General features: G+C 38.6%; 1 protein-coding gene and 1 long non-coding RNA gene across 3 annotated transcripts; both read right to left on the reverse strand.

Moving 5' to 3' along the window:
* Positions 1-113: 113 nt before the first annotated feature.
* Positions 114-12,745, reverse strand: aff1 (AF4/FMR2 family, member 1). 2 transcript variants are annotated; one of them, XM_073812583.1, is made up of 18 exons: positions 12,278-12,745; positions 9,319-9,441; positions 8,369-8,962; positions 8,251-8,280; positions 8,096-8,179; positions 7,991-8,015; positions 7,795-7,831; positions 7,504-7,612; positions 5,972-6,475; positions 5,473-5,648; positions 2,831-2,912; positions 2,668-2,753; positions 2,530-2,593; positions 2,306-2,442; positions 1,955-2,026; positions 1,781-1,874; positions 1,561-1,708; positions 114-1,047 (listed from the first exon to the last, which is right to left on the reverse strand). In XM_073812583.1, exons 3-18 carry the CDS (start codon positions 8,921-8,923, stop codon positions 935-937), a joined length of 2,316 nt encoding a protein of 771 aa, XP_073668684.1. In that variant the 5' UTR covers positions 8,924-8,962; positions 9,319-9,441; positions 12,278-12,745; the 3' UTR covers positions 114-934. The 2 variants fall into 2 exon arrangements, with proteins under 2 accessions (XP_073668684.1, XP_073668685.1); XM_073812584.1 differs by having other exon boundaries at positions 1,561-1,874; positions 5,473-5,558.
* Positions 12,746-13,922: 1,177 nt separating this feature from the next.
* LOC135721376 (uncharacterized) lies at positions 13,923-17,044 on the reverse strand. Its single transcript, XR_010521484.1, has 2 exons — positions 16,529-17,044; positions 13,923-15,976 (listed from the first exon to the last, which is right to left on the reverse strand). It is a non-coding gene; the product is annotated as an uncharacterized lncRNA (long non-coding RNA).
* Positions 17,045-17,264: the final 220 nt, after the last annotated feature.

Here is a 17,264-nt window from a genome sequence, read left to right on the forward strand (position 1 = left end):
CACGAAAACATTTACAATCCTCAAAGGAAGGTTTCATAAAGTTGGCAGATGGAAGCTTTCCCAAAACTCAAAGCTGACACAAATCCTGAGACATTACATCAAACCGCAAAAAAACCCACAACACAAAAAATTCCCACACATTCTTCTACACATCGTACATGAATGAAAAATAAAAAGATATTGCCCTCCCCAAAAAAATTGCAGAATATGCTTTCATTTTAGACTTTCAGACAGGAGTTTGGTGTGGTTTTACAAAAACTATTTTCTGCAAGAAAAATTAATTTCATGTTTATATTTCACACGTTTCCAAAAGTTCATTATTTCAACCGAGACTTGCAGGAAATCCTCTTAACCCGCATCTGGAGTTGAGGTTAAAAGAAGAACAGACTGGACAGGAATACTGATTTAACCAATGAGAAGTCGCTATCTTAAGTGACACACCTGTGGGAAGTCAAGTCTGCACTTGAGATGAGCACTTACAGAAAGACAGTTACACAAACATCTACTCTTCTCCTTATGATTTAAATGCTCTTAAATAAGCTATGGCGATAAATGACTGACTGCTTGAACAGGAACCTAGTTTAGATATCAGGACTCAGTTCTAAAAGGTCGACTAGACTCAACGGCAGCATCATAACTAGTTCACTAAAGCGGTTAAAGTCCCATGACCTTTACAACTCACTTAAGATGTTCAGCTAAACACAAAATAAAGGCACCTGGCCAAACCCTCAGCGTGTCTGTCCGTCCTCTCAACACGTGACCACTGCAAACAAAATTAAATAAAGACGTTCAGTATGAGAAACACGGAGACCCGTCGGTACGTACTACTCAACTATCACAAGAACTCATGAGACGAGACTCTATCATCAATTCATCTGTCTATAAATAATGCAAGTGCATGCGCTGCTCAATGCAGGGTGGCGTCATCAGAAGTTCAGGGTTCGAGTCTGATCCAGTGGAGGCCGTGTCGTGCGTACTGAACCAATGAGCTCGCAGAAGACGCAAGACTCAGAGGACCAACAGCACAATCCAGCTCTCGCAGTAAACCTGCAAAAAAAAAAAAAAAATCAATGCAATTTTTACATTTGGATGTAAATCTGACCCCATTTCTCATGTAAATGACATTTCATGATGATCAAGTTTAGAGTTCATGTAGCTTAACAGTGTAATCACACTTGGATAAAACAAAATGCATACATGTAAAAAAAACCCTGCTCCAAACAGACAGTATAAGCTAACCCAAGCTGTGAGGTTATACAGATAGATTTATACCATGGGGCTGTTGAATGCTTTATTCTGATTGGTTGAGAAATGTTTCACGGGTATGCATTATTTTTCAATAAAAGCACACCTGACCGGTAAAATGTCTTTAAATAACCATCAGAGCAATGTTAGTGGTAACTGTGGTATAATAGGAATAATTGACTCCACGTCCTTTGAATTATTTGAAAACACCCGCTTCATGTCATGCCACATCACCATACTGGGTGTGCATTATTGTTAAAAAATTCCTTAAATGTTTAAATGACTTAAAATCAAATGAAAAGGAGCCGTGTTTACCGCTTCCTCTGAGAGCGACTTCATCCGCCTGATCCCACGCATCCAGAGCGTTCAGAAACAGCGCCGTAATCTCCAAGTAAGACACCGCCACCTGTTGGACGTCCTGAGGAACGACGACGGTACCGCCGGAGCTCACGGGAGATGCAGACTGATTCAGAAGCAGGGTAACGTATGAACGTGTGTGGACATCAAAGAAGAAATGAAGAGAGTTTTGACTCACTTTAAAATGCCCAGCGAGCGTTCGTGAATATTTGAGCGCTGAATCTCGTCTGTAGCGGAACATGGCCATCTGTAGCAGAGACTCGCATCGCAAACTGAGGACAAAAAGTCCATCTCACACACACGACATAAAACTCAACGTGCTAATAAAGGAAGAAACGTCCTCTGTTCTCACCACAGAACTAAGAAATCTCTCTCGTGAGCAGCAGCTGTAGGGTCTGTGTAGTTCTTTAGTTTAAGTATGAACCTGAACACAAACACAATTAGAGTAAAGTTTAATCATCATCATCTTATGTTCAGATTCTTCTAGAATAGGAATGACCCAAACTTCTGGAGATGGACAGTCCTGCATGGTTCAGCTTTTACCCAAATCAAACCCAGCTGATCAGGGTGCACTGAAGCAGGAAGGAAGATCTCCAGGGTTTTTCTACAAACTTCATTTTTGTTCACATGACCCAAATACACAACATTTAATGATGATCAAAAAAAGATAAATGCACATGATTTTAAATATACACTATTTTACCTGATCAGCTCGACGGTCTCGTAGAACATGGTATATGCAGATTTGGGCGTTTGGGGGTCTGCCTCCATTGCAACTCCACTCTCCACAAACGACAGAGCAGCTTCCAGATAGTTGAGGGCTTTGGACATCTTATCCAGCTGAAGAAACATGATCAGATCAAAACAATCATCTCACGGCTGTAGTAAACATAGGGGTCGGGGGGAATCGAAACACTTTATAAACACCGTTGCGTCTGCTTTGTGCTTTAGTTTTTTTGCTTCCCTCATATGATCCTCGACAGAATGTGGCCTGGAAAACAGAGGTTAAAGGTCAATCACACATCAAGCGTACATGAACGCTGCGTCTAACCGAGAGATGCCCACCTGCGGTCCAACTGCAGCAGCACTCTTGGTTTGGAAGCGGAAGGACACGTCAGCTGCGCAGGTGCATCGTGGCCCTCGCAGGCTTTCTGTGTAATAAAATCACTGATAAATCAAATGTTTTACATCCAGACTGAATCCAGCATTGTTAAAAGATGTAGAGGACCTGTAGATGAGCTGCTGTCTTCTGCTGCTGTCTGTCAGGAGGAATCTGTTTCTGTTTCATGGCCCTGCACCTGCCAGTGACTCTATAGAAGAATCGAGAGGGTTTGCATTAAGTCTGTGTGGACCGTCAGGTGATTTCCACTGATTATTATTATTCTGTAAAGTTAAAAAACCCTTTTAAAATACATAATGAATCTAGAGAAAGAAGAAATTTAAAATACACATCAACCCCTTCATTTCTATATGAACTATGATACATTACATTAGATAACAAGCAGCTTTAAATATAAAAAACACAAGAATACTTCATAAAGAAACTTTACAAAGCAAAAGTTTGTTTGTTGAGTTGACTACAGAAAAAAAACTTTGTGGTTCAGACTTTTACTTCTGATAAAGATAGCAGCAGCACACATTGGATGTTTTGTGATCTAGTGAAATAACATTAAGATGTTCATGAAAGTGACTTAAGTAGTGAGGAATCCCAATAAAACAACCCAGCAAGCAATTAAGCATTTAAAAGACATCTCAAAGTCATCGGAACACAGCCCAGAAGTCTAAGCTAAAACAAGGCAAAATTTGAGTTGTCAGGAAAAATTTATGAGAAGTCTAACCATAGCCCAAAAGTAAATGAAAGAAATTAAATCAATAAAAGTAAGTAACCATGATGAACTTGTAATCACTGTTGACTTTGCCTACATGATGGAATATTGGACACAAAACCAAACTCAAGTTTACTCACTAAAAAGCGGTTTACTCACAGCCGGACTATATCGGGTCTATAGTTGACCTAGACGGTGAGACTAGTCGTCCTAATGCTTGCTGGGAAATTATGTTTTAAAGAATAATGTTCATTTATGCTTTCCACAAATGCAAATTCTGTTTGCCTATATGGGTGATTCTCACAAAATCCAGACTTAGGTGTCCAACATCAGATTTTTTAAAAAGCATTGAAGCCAATGTTTTATTTGCACATATAAGATTAAGGTCTAAACTTACTATAACCATTATTTTTAGAGGATTTAAAAAATATTTTCTATAGAATTATTTACATTTTTAAGATTATCATTATCAAATATTATCATTACCACAACATGATATTACATTTACAAACGTATGTTTCGGTAATGAGATCTAAAAAGTTACCTTGACAAACAAAATTTTATCTGGAGGGAAAAAATAAAAACTGCTTACCTGGTAGCCATCTTGAGTGTCACAGTCAATTATGTCCCTTCCAACAATTTTTTTTTAAATGTTAGTTCCTTGAGGGCTTAAACAATGATGGAAAATTGTTGTGGAGGATGAGAAAATTGGTCTTGGACACATTTATATTCCTTATTATTGTCTCTACATTTACCAGTGATCACCAAACACCACATGTTTCTTTACTGTAAATGTTTATAGTATAACATGCACTGAAGCTTTTTATTTTTTAGATTTTTTAATTCGAAATATTTCCATGTCAAAGAACCCAAATCCAGTCATGGACACGTTGTGGTAATGAATATTTTCCTCTTAAATGTGGAAAACAACAAAATTGGTTTGTATGATGTCATTTGAAATCATGTGCAAAATAGTACATGAAGATATGTTTGTAACTGTATGCTTCTTATTTTGGTATCATTTACTTTTATTATCAAAATGACACCTCATAAATCTAATTTCGTGAGAATCACCCGTATGCTTATAAACTCAGAGTAATTATATCTCAATTATGTACAATATTAAGAAGATTTACTCCTGCTTGATGTAATTAAGAAGGTCTTTTTGTACCCAAACATCCCCCAAATATTACAACGTGTTATTTTATGTTGTGACATTAGTAATTACATGGATTTTTTTTACCAGAATTGTGTATGAATTCACAAACCAGTCATGTTTTAAAATATAGCGAATGAGATCAAATTTTTAAATGTTAAGTGTATCAAAATGAATTCATAACAAATAATGATCATTTTTTTTACTATAGTTGCATTGTATGGTGATTAAGTTAAACGAGGGGTTTGAGATGAAGACAGGGTGTTTCATCACGCCGGTCAGGGCTTTATTGACATCCACCCTCATATTAGAGCATATTACTTTCTATAATGGCGAAATACACACACCTACATTTTACTGTGTTGAACGCTTTTGGCTGTTCACTTAAAATGTCAACCTTTCATGTGCAGGCGCATGATAAATAATCATCAGCTCTGGGTTGAAACCCTAGTTAAGGGAGTTAAGTTGATAACTAGCGTCAGATGAACCTGGCTTGAATTTGTCAACTCGACAACTCAGAGTTTGTTCGTACAGCTGGCCACAGGTGACTTAGATGTCGTCTTGAGGTAGACAGTTTTAGCTTTATGAAATACTTTTACAGCATAAAATTGGTACAGACACGCTCATTAAAGAGCTTCTGGAATGGTAAATCAGCAAATTATGAGCTGCTTTTAGCCTTAAATGTTTTGTGATTATGGTCCCTGTTGTCTTTTTATAACACAAGGATTATTCCAGGATGTTTTAAACACAAAATTTACAGTCAACTCTCTGGGTTTGTCTAGGTTTATAATAATTGTTGTTGTGCAAACTTTTTAAAATATCTGCTGCATAGTTCAGCTATGATTCACTGCAATTGGCTACGAGTTTGTGATTTGCGTCGTGACTCACTTTGATCCGCTGATGATGTTTTGAGAGGAAGAATACGGTGTTTCCATTTTCAGTTTTTTCCTTTGAGACACTCCATCCAACTCGGCCTGAAAACACACAAACGGTCTATACCAGGTGTCTCCAACCCGGCTCGTGGGCAGATACCGTCCTGCAGACTTCAGCTCCAACACACATGTCTGTAATTATTAAGCAAACCTGAATACTTTTGAATACTTCAGCTGTTTTGATTGGGTTGGAGCTAAAATCTGGAGCAGGGTTGGAGACACCTGGTATTGACTAAAATTATAAGTACAATGGAAACATTCACAATTAAAATAAAAAAAAAAACCCAATTCAGTTAAAAATGCATCTCCTTTACTGAAGGAGCAGGTTATGGTTTGACCATCTGGTTAGGGTTAGTGAATTTTGTGCATGTTTTCAGGTTCCAGCAAGCACGTGATCAATAAACAAAACTGTCAGAAATGTAATCAGATTAAAATCAAAGACAGATTCTTCTCACAGGTCTCTTGTGTCCAGTGGGTTTTCGAGGGCCGGCTCTCTTGGCGACCCCAGAGAGGGACTGGGCTGTTTTGGGCTCTTGAGGGATTCTGGAGAGCAGGTTCAGCTCTATCTTCACCAGCAGGGAGCGACAGGTTATTTTTGTCTCTGTGTGTTCGGTGACGCAGATAGACAGATCTCGTGTTTTACTTGCAACTCTCACTCTCCTTTTCTCCGTTTTCTTTCTGCTTTCTTTCGCTCTTTTACTGCGTTGGGAATTCTCGAGGCATGTGCTCTTCACCTGTAAACTCTCACCTGCAAGCGTGCTCATCACAGTCTGTGTGTGATCTGCCTCTATATCATTGTGGGTTGGGTTACTATAGCAACCCAGTTGACCTTTAGCCTCAGTCTTTCCATTGGAATCATGCGAGTTGGGCATGATGACAAAACAAGGGCCCTCAGGATTCTGTTGGTTCTCCCTTGAATATAACCATCTTCTCAACTGCCAGTCTTTCTTTATCTGGACCTAAACACCCACACACACGCACGCGCACACACACGCACGCACGCACACACACACACACACAGTGTAAGGTTAAATGTCAATGACTTTCTTTAATGTTATTCACTTAACAGAATTTAATGTAGTTCCTATAAGGATCCTTATAAGGATAAGGATCTGCCTTTGGTGTGACGAACCACTTAATTTTAACTACAGGGTTAAGCATCGACGAATCGACTGCCTTTAATTATAAGGTCTGACAAATTTCTTAACTCTTGATTAGTTATATGGTCGAGTTTGTGATCGTGAACTTGCAGCAACTGATGCAAGGACTCTAAGCGACAATTGAGATCCACTTGAACGAGTCAATATAACGATGAGTTAAATAGAATGATCAAACGTTTATCCAAATTCTATATTTATATCAATTTGATTCATATTACAATACGTTTTATATCTTTGGAGTCAGATGTAAAGTTGCGTAATGTTAAAACATCATCTACAAGCACCAGAAAAGACCCAACGCGTTATAATGCTCGGCCATGCCGTTTGGATTCCGTCGTTGGGCCAAACGGATGGATGGGGTCATATTTGTTCCTCTTACACTGTAATGAGTCAATTCATTTAGAAATTTGTTGAGCAAGAAACATGTTGAAGGTAATATACTGTACACTATAGAGTATTATTAAGAGTATGAATATGCAACATCATCACAACCTGATTATAAAACTGCAGCAGTGTGATGAGATATTAATAACCCCAAAGAAAAGTCCCATAATAAAAATGTACATATAATTGAAGTGCCACTGTGGTGAAAATCATGTTTTTATTGTTGTTTTTTATGTCTTTGTGGTGTTTCTAATATGCTTTAATATGCATATTCATCATTCAACACTACCGCTGAGTAGTTGATCCATAATATTTAAGTTTTTCAAAGAAAACTTTTACATATGCTATTATGATTCTCTATGATGAGTTTTAGTGCTTAAATGATCGGTTTCAGGGAAACTTTAATATTCACGTGAATACACAAGTTCATAGACTCATGTTACCTGTGTGTGTGGCAACATCACATCTGCTGCTTTCTTCTCTGGACTGACGATCTCATTGTCTGTGTCTGATGAACTGCTGTCAGAACTACTAGAGATGCTGAAATCACCCCTACACACACAGAGAGAGAGAGAGAGACTGGTGTAAGTTTTAGGGTTAGGTGAACTCAAGCTTTTCTTTAGTTATCAAATGTAAACTCTACAGATCCTGACTGTCGTCTGATGCTCAATTCAATCAGGTTGGACCTGCACAACATCAATCAGTCCAGTTTAACACTTGATGTTGATACTTACTGGTGTTCCTGTTCAACTGTGTCTGATTCATGAACTTCTAGTCAAAAAGGACAAAACAAAATCAATATTTTATATAGTATCCACAGATCTCTTTGAGGACACACCTACATGAAGCTAATGAAACCCACACGTGTACAATCTATATGAAGTTGAAATATGTGGGAACGTTTTTATTTCATATTTAAGACAAACTTACTGGGAGTGGGGAATGCTTGTGGCTCCTGTTACAGGAATAAACCAGTTAAAATCCACCAGTTTGAATGAAATCTAATGAAAGAGATTATTCTGATCTTTTTTAGACCTCAGTTAGGATGGGGAGCGTGAGCGACTCTCTTGTACTCGGTGAACAAATGCTTGCCAACAGCTCAGGCCATGATGTCATTTCCTGTGTGATGCAAAGACATTAAAAAAACCTTCATATCGCCTCTCAAATACATTTAGACAATCTTCTCTGACCTTCAGTATGTCGTCCACCTGACACGCAATCTGCAGAGGAACAGAAGCACAAATCAAGACATACAACTGATGATGAGCAGGTGTCTCTGTGTGTATGTGGAGGACACTTAACACTCACATCAACAGACACTGGCGGCTGCTTCACAGACTGGTTTGGACTGACGCCGCTGTTCTTCGGGTCAGGTAAGTGCTCATAAGTGTCTGGCGAAGCTTTAAAATCTGGAGAGGCAGTGGTCATCTGGTCCTGACCATCCATCGGCCTCACGTACGCCGTGGGCTTCTGTTGGTTCACCAGGCCCGGTTTACAGTGCAAATTAACCAGGAGCGCTTGGGCCGGCGGAGGAGCCTCCATCTGTGATGGCTCCGCCTCACGGAGTTCAGGAGACGGCTCATCCACGCCGCTGGACTGCAGAGGGGACAACGGGTCGGCGGGTGGAGACAGCGCCGGTAACTGGTTCGAATCATAGCTCTCATTCTTTGGTACAGACCCCTGTGAAGGAGCAAAAGAGGCGGGTGAGGTCTCACAAACAGGCGTGGACCCCTCCGCGTGTCCTGATGAGTTTCGGAAATTAGACCGGTCCGCCCGGAAAAACTGTGCAGAATGACCGAATGGAAACACGGAGCAAAGTTCCCTGGGTCCGACATCACATCCGTCCTCAAAATTACCCAGCATCCTCTGGATGCGAGCGGACAGCTCGTCACTCTTGTTTATCTGAAAGAGAAATCAGACAGAAAATTCTGTTGAAGTGAATCTCAGTTAGGGCTGCTGGTGAGACTCTGGAAAGATTTCTGCTCATTTGGACAGTTTGTTTGTTTCAGGCTGAAATGATCTGCTTAAGTTGATTTTAGCTGCTGACGTCAGCTGGTCTAAATACCATTTTTTGTGCTTCGGTAGTAATCAACACAGAATATTTGATACTTTGGAGGGTGAAGGCAGAACACATTCATCTCTTAAATAAAGGCAGGAATATCTGTCTTTTGGTCTGGATTTTTATTATGTGGAGAACTGTTCATCCTATACACTTCACACATGGGTGAGTTACAGGTGTGGGTCACCTAACTCTTTACCTTATATGGCTCACTAAATAGAGGAGTGATTCTGTCATAGCGCGTCTCCTCCTGCTGCACCTCCTGGTTCCTCCTCTCTCTCTCTCCATCTGTCTCAACACGTTACGTTCCTCCATGTGAGCACTGAAAGAAAACACAGAAGATCAAGAGACTCTCTGTGACAGCCACACGTGTTGTGTTAAAGACACACTGATCTGTGTGTTTGTTAGTGATACAGGCAAATTATTTTTAGTGTTTAATAATTACAATAAATCATAAAAAACTACAATTATTAACTTTTTATTTTATAAAACATTCAATTAATTAAACCCTAACCTATAATATACGATTTTCATTAAAAGTTCATTCAGTTCTTTTGCAGGGTTTTGCAGTCTTTGTTAATAGTTGATGTGTATACAGCATAGACAGTAAAAATTATGGCCATAGTGTCCGTGACGTCACCCATAGGTTTGTGAAGAGCTTTTTTGAAGCCAGTATTAGGGGGTGCCTGCCGTTGCCATCTTTGCCGTGAATCACTCGCGGATATACGAAAATGGGTAAAGAGGTGGGACACGGGTGAAGCGGAGGTGACTGGTTGCTGAAACTTTAAGGCTTAATATAATTTAAACAGATGAATTACAAAATTCACCCCCCCTCACAGTTGTCACGAAGGGCAAAATTAGCTATATAGAGCAAAAACACTTTTTGTACCAGGCTGTAAACATATTATTTTCAACTGTAATGTTGGGCATTTTAACATGGTGGTCTATGGAAATGACTCCCTTTTGGAGCCTCTAGTGGCCAGTCGATGAATTCCAGTTTAAATCACTTTCATATTGGCTTCATCGGAGAGATCGGAAGGTTACCTCGGTACACGGTCATAGACATCACCACCTGTCACCTCTGTCATCCTTTCCTCAACTCAAATACAGGTCTAAGGAGGAAACGCCATTTGTTATCTGTACATTGTTTTGAGAATAATAAAAGAAATTTTGGGCAGTGCCTTACTGTGATGAAAACGAAACAGCGTCACTGGAGTAATGGCGTGAGGCCATTCACAGTTCATTCACAGTGCGCAATGATGTTGGTGTTTTATGGTGAAGACACATAAAAAAACACACCTGTCGAGGTGTCGGCCGCCTCAAAAATCTTTATCCAGGAGAAACCCTGTCATGTATGTTTTTACAAAGTCTAATGCATAAACCACACAAAGCTATTCAAAATTTAACAAAAACATATTTCATGCGCATTTAATAATTTATTTATACAACTAAGCAGTGCCCATACACTTTGCCAGTTACAAAAAAGTTATAGGAATCCTAGTATAAGCCATCACCATATTTAATAATTATTTTTGTTTATTGTCTATTTTGGTGTAAAGCTGCTTTGAAACAATGTACAAAAGTGCTACATGAATACATTTTGATTCATTGATCTAAAATCTTGAGATTACGACTTGTAAATACAACTTAGTTTGGTCGTTGATGTGGTCAGGGGCCCGTTTCAATAAGGAGGTTTAACCAACTCGAAGTTAAAACTTAAACTCTAAGTTGACTTACTCTGAGATAGGAAACTGAGTTTTTGGTTACAGAACAGCTGATTTGAGTTAGTTTAATCGACTCGGAGTCGGTTGACTCTGAGTTAAGCGTATGCACAACAACAATGAAATGCCATCATCAGTGAAGCTTTGATATTACGCTTCACCATGGTAACAGCGCATAAAAAAGATGTATAAATCCTCTGTGTTGCTGCAAGTGTAGACAACTACGAGCATATATTTTAAAGAAAAAAGTTGTTGGAAATTGCTACTCTAGTTAATGCATAGGCTACATTTAATTTTCATCACGGTTAAAATATCATAATTAAATAAACTGAGGACATACGTTTTTACACCTTAAATTCATTTCATGCAGATGCAATCCTATGGACAAAAAGACAGCAGCTCAGCTAAAAATTAAATTAGGCATAAAAGGCTACGAACTTCACAAATTTTTTTTATGAATAAACTGAATTATGCCAAGCCGGTATTTGAACTCAGGTCACCAACAGTACATCTGTGCTAACCACTGCGCACAGCACTAACCACTGGACCAGCGACAATGATGAGTGGATTCATAAGAAATTTAAAGGCAACTGTTCAACTGCACAGCCACAAAGGCTGATATTAGTCACTTAAGGATATTTATATATCTAAAATGACTGCAAAGCAAAATAATAAAATAAGGCAAGGCAAGTTTATTTGTATAGCACATTTCATACACAGAGGTCATTCAATGTGCTTGACATAGAAATGAGAAAACAATGTATAAGAGAAAAAAGTATGTAGAAATAAGGAGACAAAAAAATTAAAAGATACATGAGAATTTAAAATATCAATTAATAAAAAATAAATGTGATTTTAATAAAAACGGTTAAAATGTGTGAAAAAGTGAATAAAAGTATAAAACAGTTAAAATAAGAATAAAAACAAGAAAAATAAAAAATAAAAAAATAGTGCATATAAAATATAGTGCAACCAGTTCGGACGCAGCATTGTGCTCATCAGTAAATGGATAACTTATAGTTATAACTTACCTCTCCTTCTGAAACAGACTTAACTTACCCCGCTGTCTCAGCTTTAACCTACCTCACATTTTGAAACGGACAACTCAGAGTTTCCCTCATTTCAAGGTTAACATACTCAGACTTTTCACTTAACCACCTGTCTAAAACGAGCCCCAGAACTCGGTTCTATTTTTTCTATTTGTGATTTCCCAACTAAAAAAAGCTGTCAGTTCGACGTGTGCCCTAAACACGGACGGACGGACGGACACAACACCGCTGATGATAATTTTTGTATTAACGTGGATGTGTATCGGTGCATTCGCACAATACTTTTACATTTCATGGTTAAATGTTAATGTTTACTGAGACTCTACTGTTAATTTGGTGAAGATATTTGCCGTGTTTCCGTGTATATTTGTAAAACTAAACTTCTCACCTGTTTGCTCCGTTTACTGTCGGTTTGTTCCTCGCGCCACCGGTATTCGGTCATTCGTCATGATTAATCACGTGATTTTGTCGTTTTAGAAATACATAGACCGCGCATTGGCCACTTTGGTCCCCTCCTGTGATACGTCAGCGGCGCCGCCATATTAGATGTGGCAACTAAGAGTACCCTAACCTGCAAACAAATGCGAGTAAACGGGGAGTTGCGTTTTTTTTTTAAGATTTCAAGTACAATAACTTAAACATGTTTAACCCTACAATCAGAAAAAGAATGGAAGCCTGAAGTGGTCATGTTTAATTGTTTATTCTTTCCCGTATCTATAAACTATTTCATGTCATGATTACGAGAAAACAATATAAGTAATGTTTATGTGCTTCTTCAGCCCAGTCCAACCTTAAATCACTTACTTACTAAGGTTATTAAAGACGATTAGATTGCAATATTATTGTGTGTGTAAAATATGTGAGCTGTCACATCCATAGTTTCTTTCTCTTATAGGTGCATACAAAACTAAAAATTTAAATAAATATTAATTGTTGCATCACTTGAGCTGTCCCTTCTCCATTTGTTGGGTAGAATTGCTTCTGATTTGTGCATTTTACTTCACGAAATTTCTACACAGTATGTTGTCTCCTTAAAACTTGTGTCCTTTTTGTTAAATCTATAACATGCATGTATGTATCCCTCATCTAAAAAAATATAGACAGATATTTTTCTAATGTTTGGACTCTTTTATCAGACTCGAGATGGCGTCAGTGAGGAGTAGTCTACTACAGTATTTAAATCTCTGGCAACTGCATGCCAATATTTTCTTAATCTTTTAGCATAAAAGCTATTAAGATAAGACTAACCACAACTTACGAAAATTAACCATGGTTTTACTACAGTTAAAACCAAAAAAACATCAACAAGAGCTAAGAGCATTTTCAAAAACCATAGTTAAACCATGGTTAGTGTAGTAAAACCATAGTTATGCTGATAGTGAACAATACACCAAAAAACATGGTTGCTTCACTTTTACCACAATAAAACCATGGTTAATTTTCACAAGGGACAGCACGCCACCATATAGCACTATTTGATGTAGGCTATTACTACACAGGTCCATTCTTCTGATATTGAATCTTAATAATTTACTTTATTACTGTGAGTGTAGTAGGTTATCTTTTCTGTACCGTACATATATAGCAATCATTTACTGGACCATTTAGTCTGCAAATACTGTAGTCGTTTTTCCATCATTTCCGTTAAACCTTAAAGTGTTAACCAGTGGTTTTTATCAAACATTTTAACTGAAAACTTGTCACACGTGCAGTGAGGAGATCCTGTGAAGTGTCATTATTAACTGTCGTGCTTATCCACTAAGTAATCGGAAGTCTTACATTTAGTATTTACATTAAATTAATTAGACTACATATTTGTGAGGAGAAAATCAGTGATGTCCCACACTGCCAGGAGAATTTAGCCTTTATTTTTGCAGAATGGTCATTTTAAACATGCATTTTGAATTTTAACCCAAACATGCAATATCCTTAAATAGCCCCAAAAAGGGCAGATGCAGTTTTCATCCTTTTCAGAAGAGGGCGAACTTAAACAAATCAATGTAAGGATGAAGATAAACACAGAACAGAAGTGGTGCCTTTAGAAATTTTATTACCAAAATAACTATGCATTTATTTATATACAGGCTACTGAGAAAGTAGGTCATTTTGAGTTTTGTTTTTTCATTGGCCAATGCGCAGATTCAATTTGACCAAAGTTGTATTTAAACCATAAGTTCGTAAAAATAAATCATCTTGTGCTTTAATCATATGGCACACCACATACACAAAAGTGGCCTTTTCTATATAAACAAAAGCATTTTACAATAAAAAGCTCTTAAATCTGATTCAAATAAAGCTAGTTGACATTGAATTAAAATAATAAAAAAGTTTTTATCATAAGACACAACTTATCAAAAGGCCACTAACGTATTCAGCTAAAGCATTTGTTCATGTACAGTCCAGCCTGCATATGATATAAAGAGCAAATATATTATGATGTTAGGACATAATAATGTTTGTTGGCAGTGCAGTGTGTGAACATAATAATAAAAAACTCCTCCTTTTTAATCCCCATTAAACCAGAGCAATCTCATTAGACATCCTGCTTTGATTTTCTTGTTAATGTGACGTCATACTGACAAAGCCATGCCCACAGTCACTGACTGGTTAATTTTACCCAAAAGCTTTTCTAAATTAGTTAGTTAGCATGTTGTAGCACGAATTAATGCTCCTGCAGAATAGGGTCATTTTGGACATGTCAGAAATAATTGACGACGTGCCATTGAATTATACGAAAATAATGCACACCCAAGGTGCAATGCGGCACGACGCGAAGCACACCGCGGGTGTGCATTATTTTCGTATAATTCAAAGGACCGGAGTCAATTATTCCTCTTATACCACGGTTACCACAAACATTGCTCTGGTGCCTATTTTTAAGACATTCGACAAGTACGGTGTGCGGTTATCAGAAATGAATGCATACCCACGGAACATTTCTCAGCCAATCAGAATACAGCATTCAACAGACCCGTGGTATAAGTTATAATAAATGATCTATGGGGAATTTTGAGCTGAAACTTCACAGACACATTCTAGGCACACTTGAGACTTACAGGCTGTTTACATCTGGTATCAAGATACGTCTTGGTCCATCGAATCACAAGTGGACGACGCTAAAGACAGGTGTAAACGGGGTGTAAAACATTTTAAGCTTGTCCACTTTTGACCACATTCAGAGGTAGTCGAAAACAGATTCGACCGGCCACAAAAAACCACCTACTCTCCATCTAATGTGAAATAACACAATGTTTTAGCATCAGACATGACTTCTAGTGCGAATACAGTGTACAGCGCCATCTTTAGGCTTTCATTGATAAAACTAAAGCAGCTGCTCTCTGCCTCTTTCATTTTGCGAACATTTGAAAGCGGACTCTGACATAATATTAGTGCGTGTCAATTAAAACCCGTCATTTCTTTTACTTTAACAAAAGCACAGGGACTCGCCCACAGCAGTCTCCACAGACCACCCCATCAGTATTCAGGACAGAAATCATCGAAAGTGAAAAAAAGAGACAGATAAAAACACCAGGTGTAAACGTCAATGTGTCTCTCTTGTCCACTTTTGATCCGACTGACCAAAACGCATCTTTATACCAGGTGTAAACAGCCCCTTGTGTTACATCTTGTAAAAACTGGCATAATTTTGGCCCTTTAATGGTATAATGATAAATAGCTGTAACACTACTAGCCCGTAGTAAGAGTTTATTGGGACCTTAATCTTTGTGTCTCATATTTGAAAGATTTAATCAGGTACGAGTCACGCTCTTTGTGTGTTTATTTCTAATAATGGCAAGAAAAGGTGGACAGCGTAATGTGTTTTTCAGGATTCGTGTCAGTCTGACACAGACAGTCTGTCGCTGCTTTTGTCTCAGATGAGGAGTGACATCGAATCGCAGGCCGCAGTCGTCAGGCAGTATGGATGCGGAGTCGTGGGGTTGAATCGGGTCTGTGTGGGTCGATGAGCTGATGTGAATCTGGACCATTTCTTCATTCAGAAGTGATTCAGAAGCTGGCAGTAAAACAAAAACTTTATCCCACAAACTCCACCTCTTTTGCACATCCCAGCAAAACTCTCCTGCTTCTCCTGCACAGATTGAACAGACGGGTCATGGGTTTAAATCTCACGTGTAGAGGGGGGCGGCTCTCTGTGGCTCATTCACAATACATCAGTGGTTCTCAAACTTTTTCAGCGTGCGGCCCCCCTTGTGTACGGCCCCCTCCAAAGAAAATTTTTGACAAATTTGTTCTAAAACGTAACATTTTAATTTAATAATACATATTGAAACATATTGGTTAGTAGCCTTATTTTTTTAAAGTTTAATTACACAGAATTGATGATAAATTAATGTAGGCCCCCCTGGAACCATCTAGCCCCCCGGCCCAAATTTAAGAACCACTGCGTTTACCAGAAGTGCAAAACATGATGAAAACTTGGTCAGAAATTAAGAATGTATTATACACACATTAAGTGTATACATTTTACTGTTTCTATGTACTTTTCTCTACCGACACTTTTTAACCACCAACGTGCAACATATATATATATAGTGACTGAGGCGTCAAGACATCAACCCTAACTTTTCATTTAATCTTTTGTTTCAGGAACACACATACACACACATGCGCACATACGTACCTGAATCTGAGTCTCTGAATCGGACAGTAAGTATGTTTTGTCTGTTCAGGATCTGTCTGTAAGTGAGCCCCGTGCAAGTTAACAGACACTGCGACGGCAGCTCAACATCCATTGGCATTTCAGTAATAATCTCATCCTCATCCAAACACTCAGTCCAGCCGCTTCCCTCAACAACCAGCACAAATGTGAACACAGCACACAGAGATCCGCACATGAACCACAGTGAAGCCACGCGTGACATCGTGAATGTTCGTCTGATGTTTTTAGCTCTTGTTGAAAGTTCAGAGTGTGATTTTCAGTGAGTGAGTGAGTGAGTGAGTGAGAGAGAGAGAGAGAGAGAGAGAGAGAGAGAGAGAGAGAGAGAGAGAGAGAGAGAGAGAGAGAGAGAGAGAGAGAGAGAGAGAGAGAGAGAGAGAGAGAGAGAGAGAGACTTCAGAATCTTTTACTGACTGCGCAACAGCAGTGCGCGAGCACATCACACACACACACACACACACACACTGCGCGCACACGCAATCAGCGTGCCAGCAAACGGGCATAATGTTCTGTTATGTAAGGAATGCATCTTAACCTGCAGCCACACTCGCGACCACAACCAATCAAACTGAGCAAAAACTTTGAGTTCATCTGAGTTCATTTTGATAAATCTCAGCATACTTACATAAGCTTCCAGAAAATGCACGCGCACATGATAAACGTTATTACGGTGAAATAAGCAGATCACTTATTTACTTCA

Source organism: Paramisgurnus dabryanus, chromosome 18, assembly GCF_030506205.2.
Source record: "Paramisgurnus dabryanus chromosome 18, PD_genome_1.1, whole genome shotgun sequence".
NCBI lineage: Eukaryota > Metazoa > Chordata > Actinopteri > Cypriniformes > Cobitidae > Paramisgurnus > Paramisgurnus dabryanus.

What these genes read in the sequence shown, in the direction of transcription:
- aff1 (XM_073812583.1), bottom strand. Translation starts at nt 8,923, where the DNA reads ATGCTGGGTAATTTTGAGGACGGATGTGATGTCGGACCCAGGGAACTT. An exon ending in TGATGTTGCCACACACACAG is followed by an intron (nt 6,476 to 7,503) that starts GTAACATGAGTC and finishes GTGGGTGTTTAG; the next exon opens with GTCCAGATAAAGAAAGACTG. An exon ending in CTGCTGCAGTTGGACCGCAG is followed by an intron (nt 2,594 to 2,667) that starts GTGGGCATCTCT and finishes TCTGTTTTCCAG; the next exon opens with GCCACATTCTGTCGAGGATC.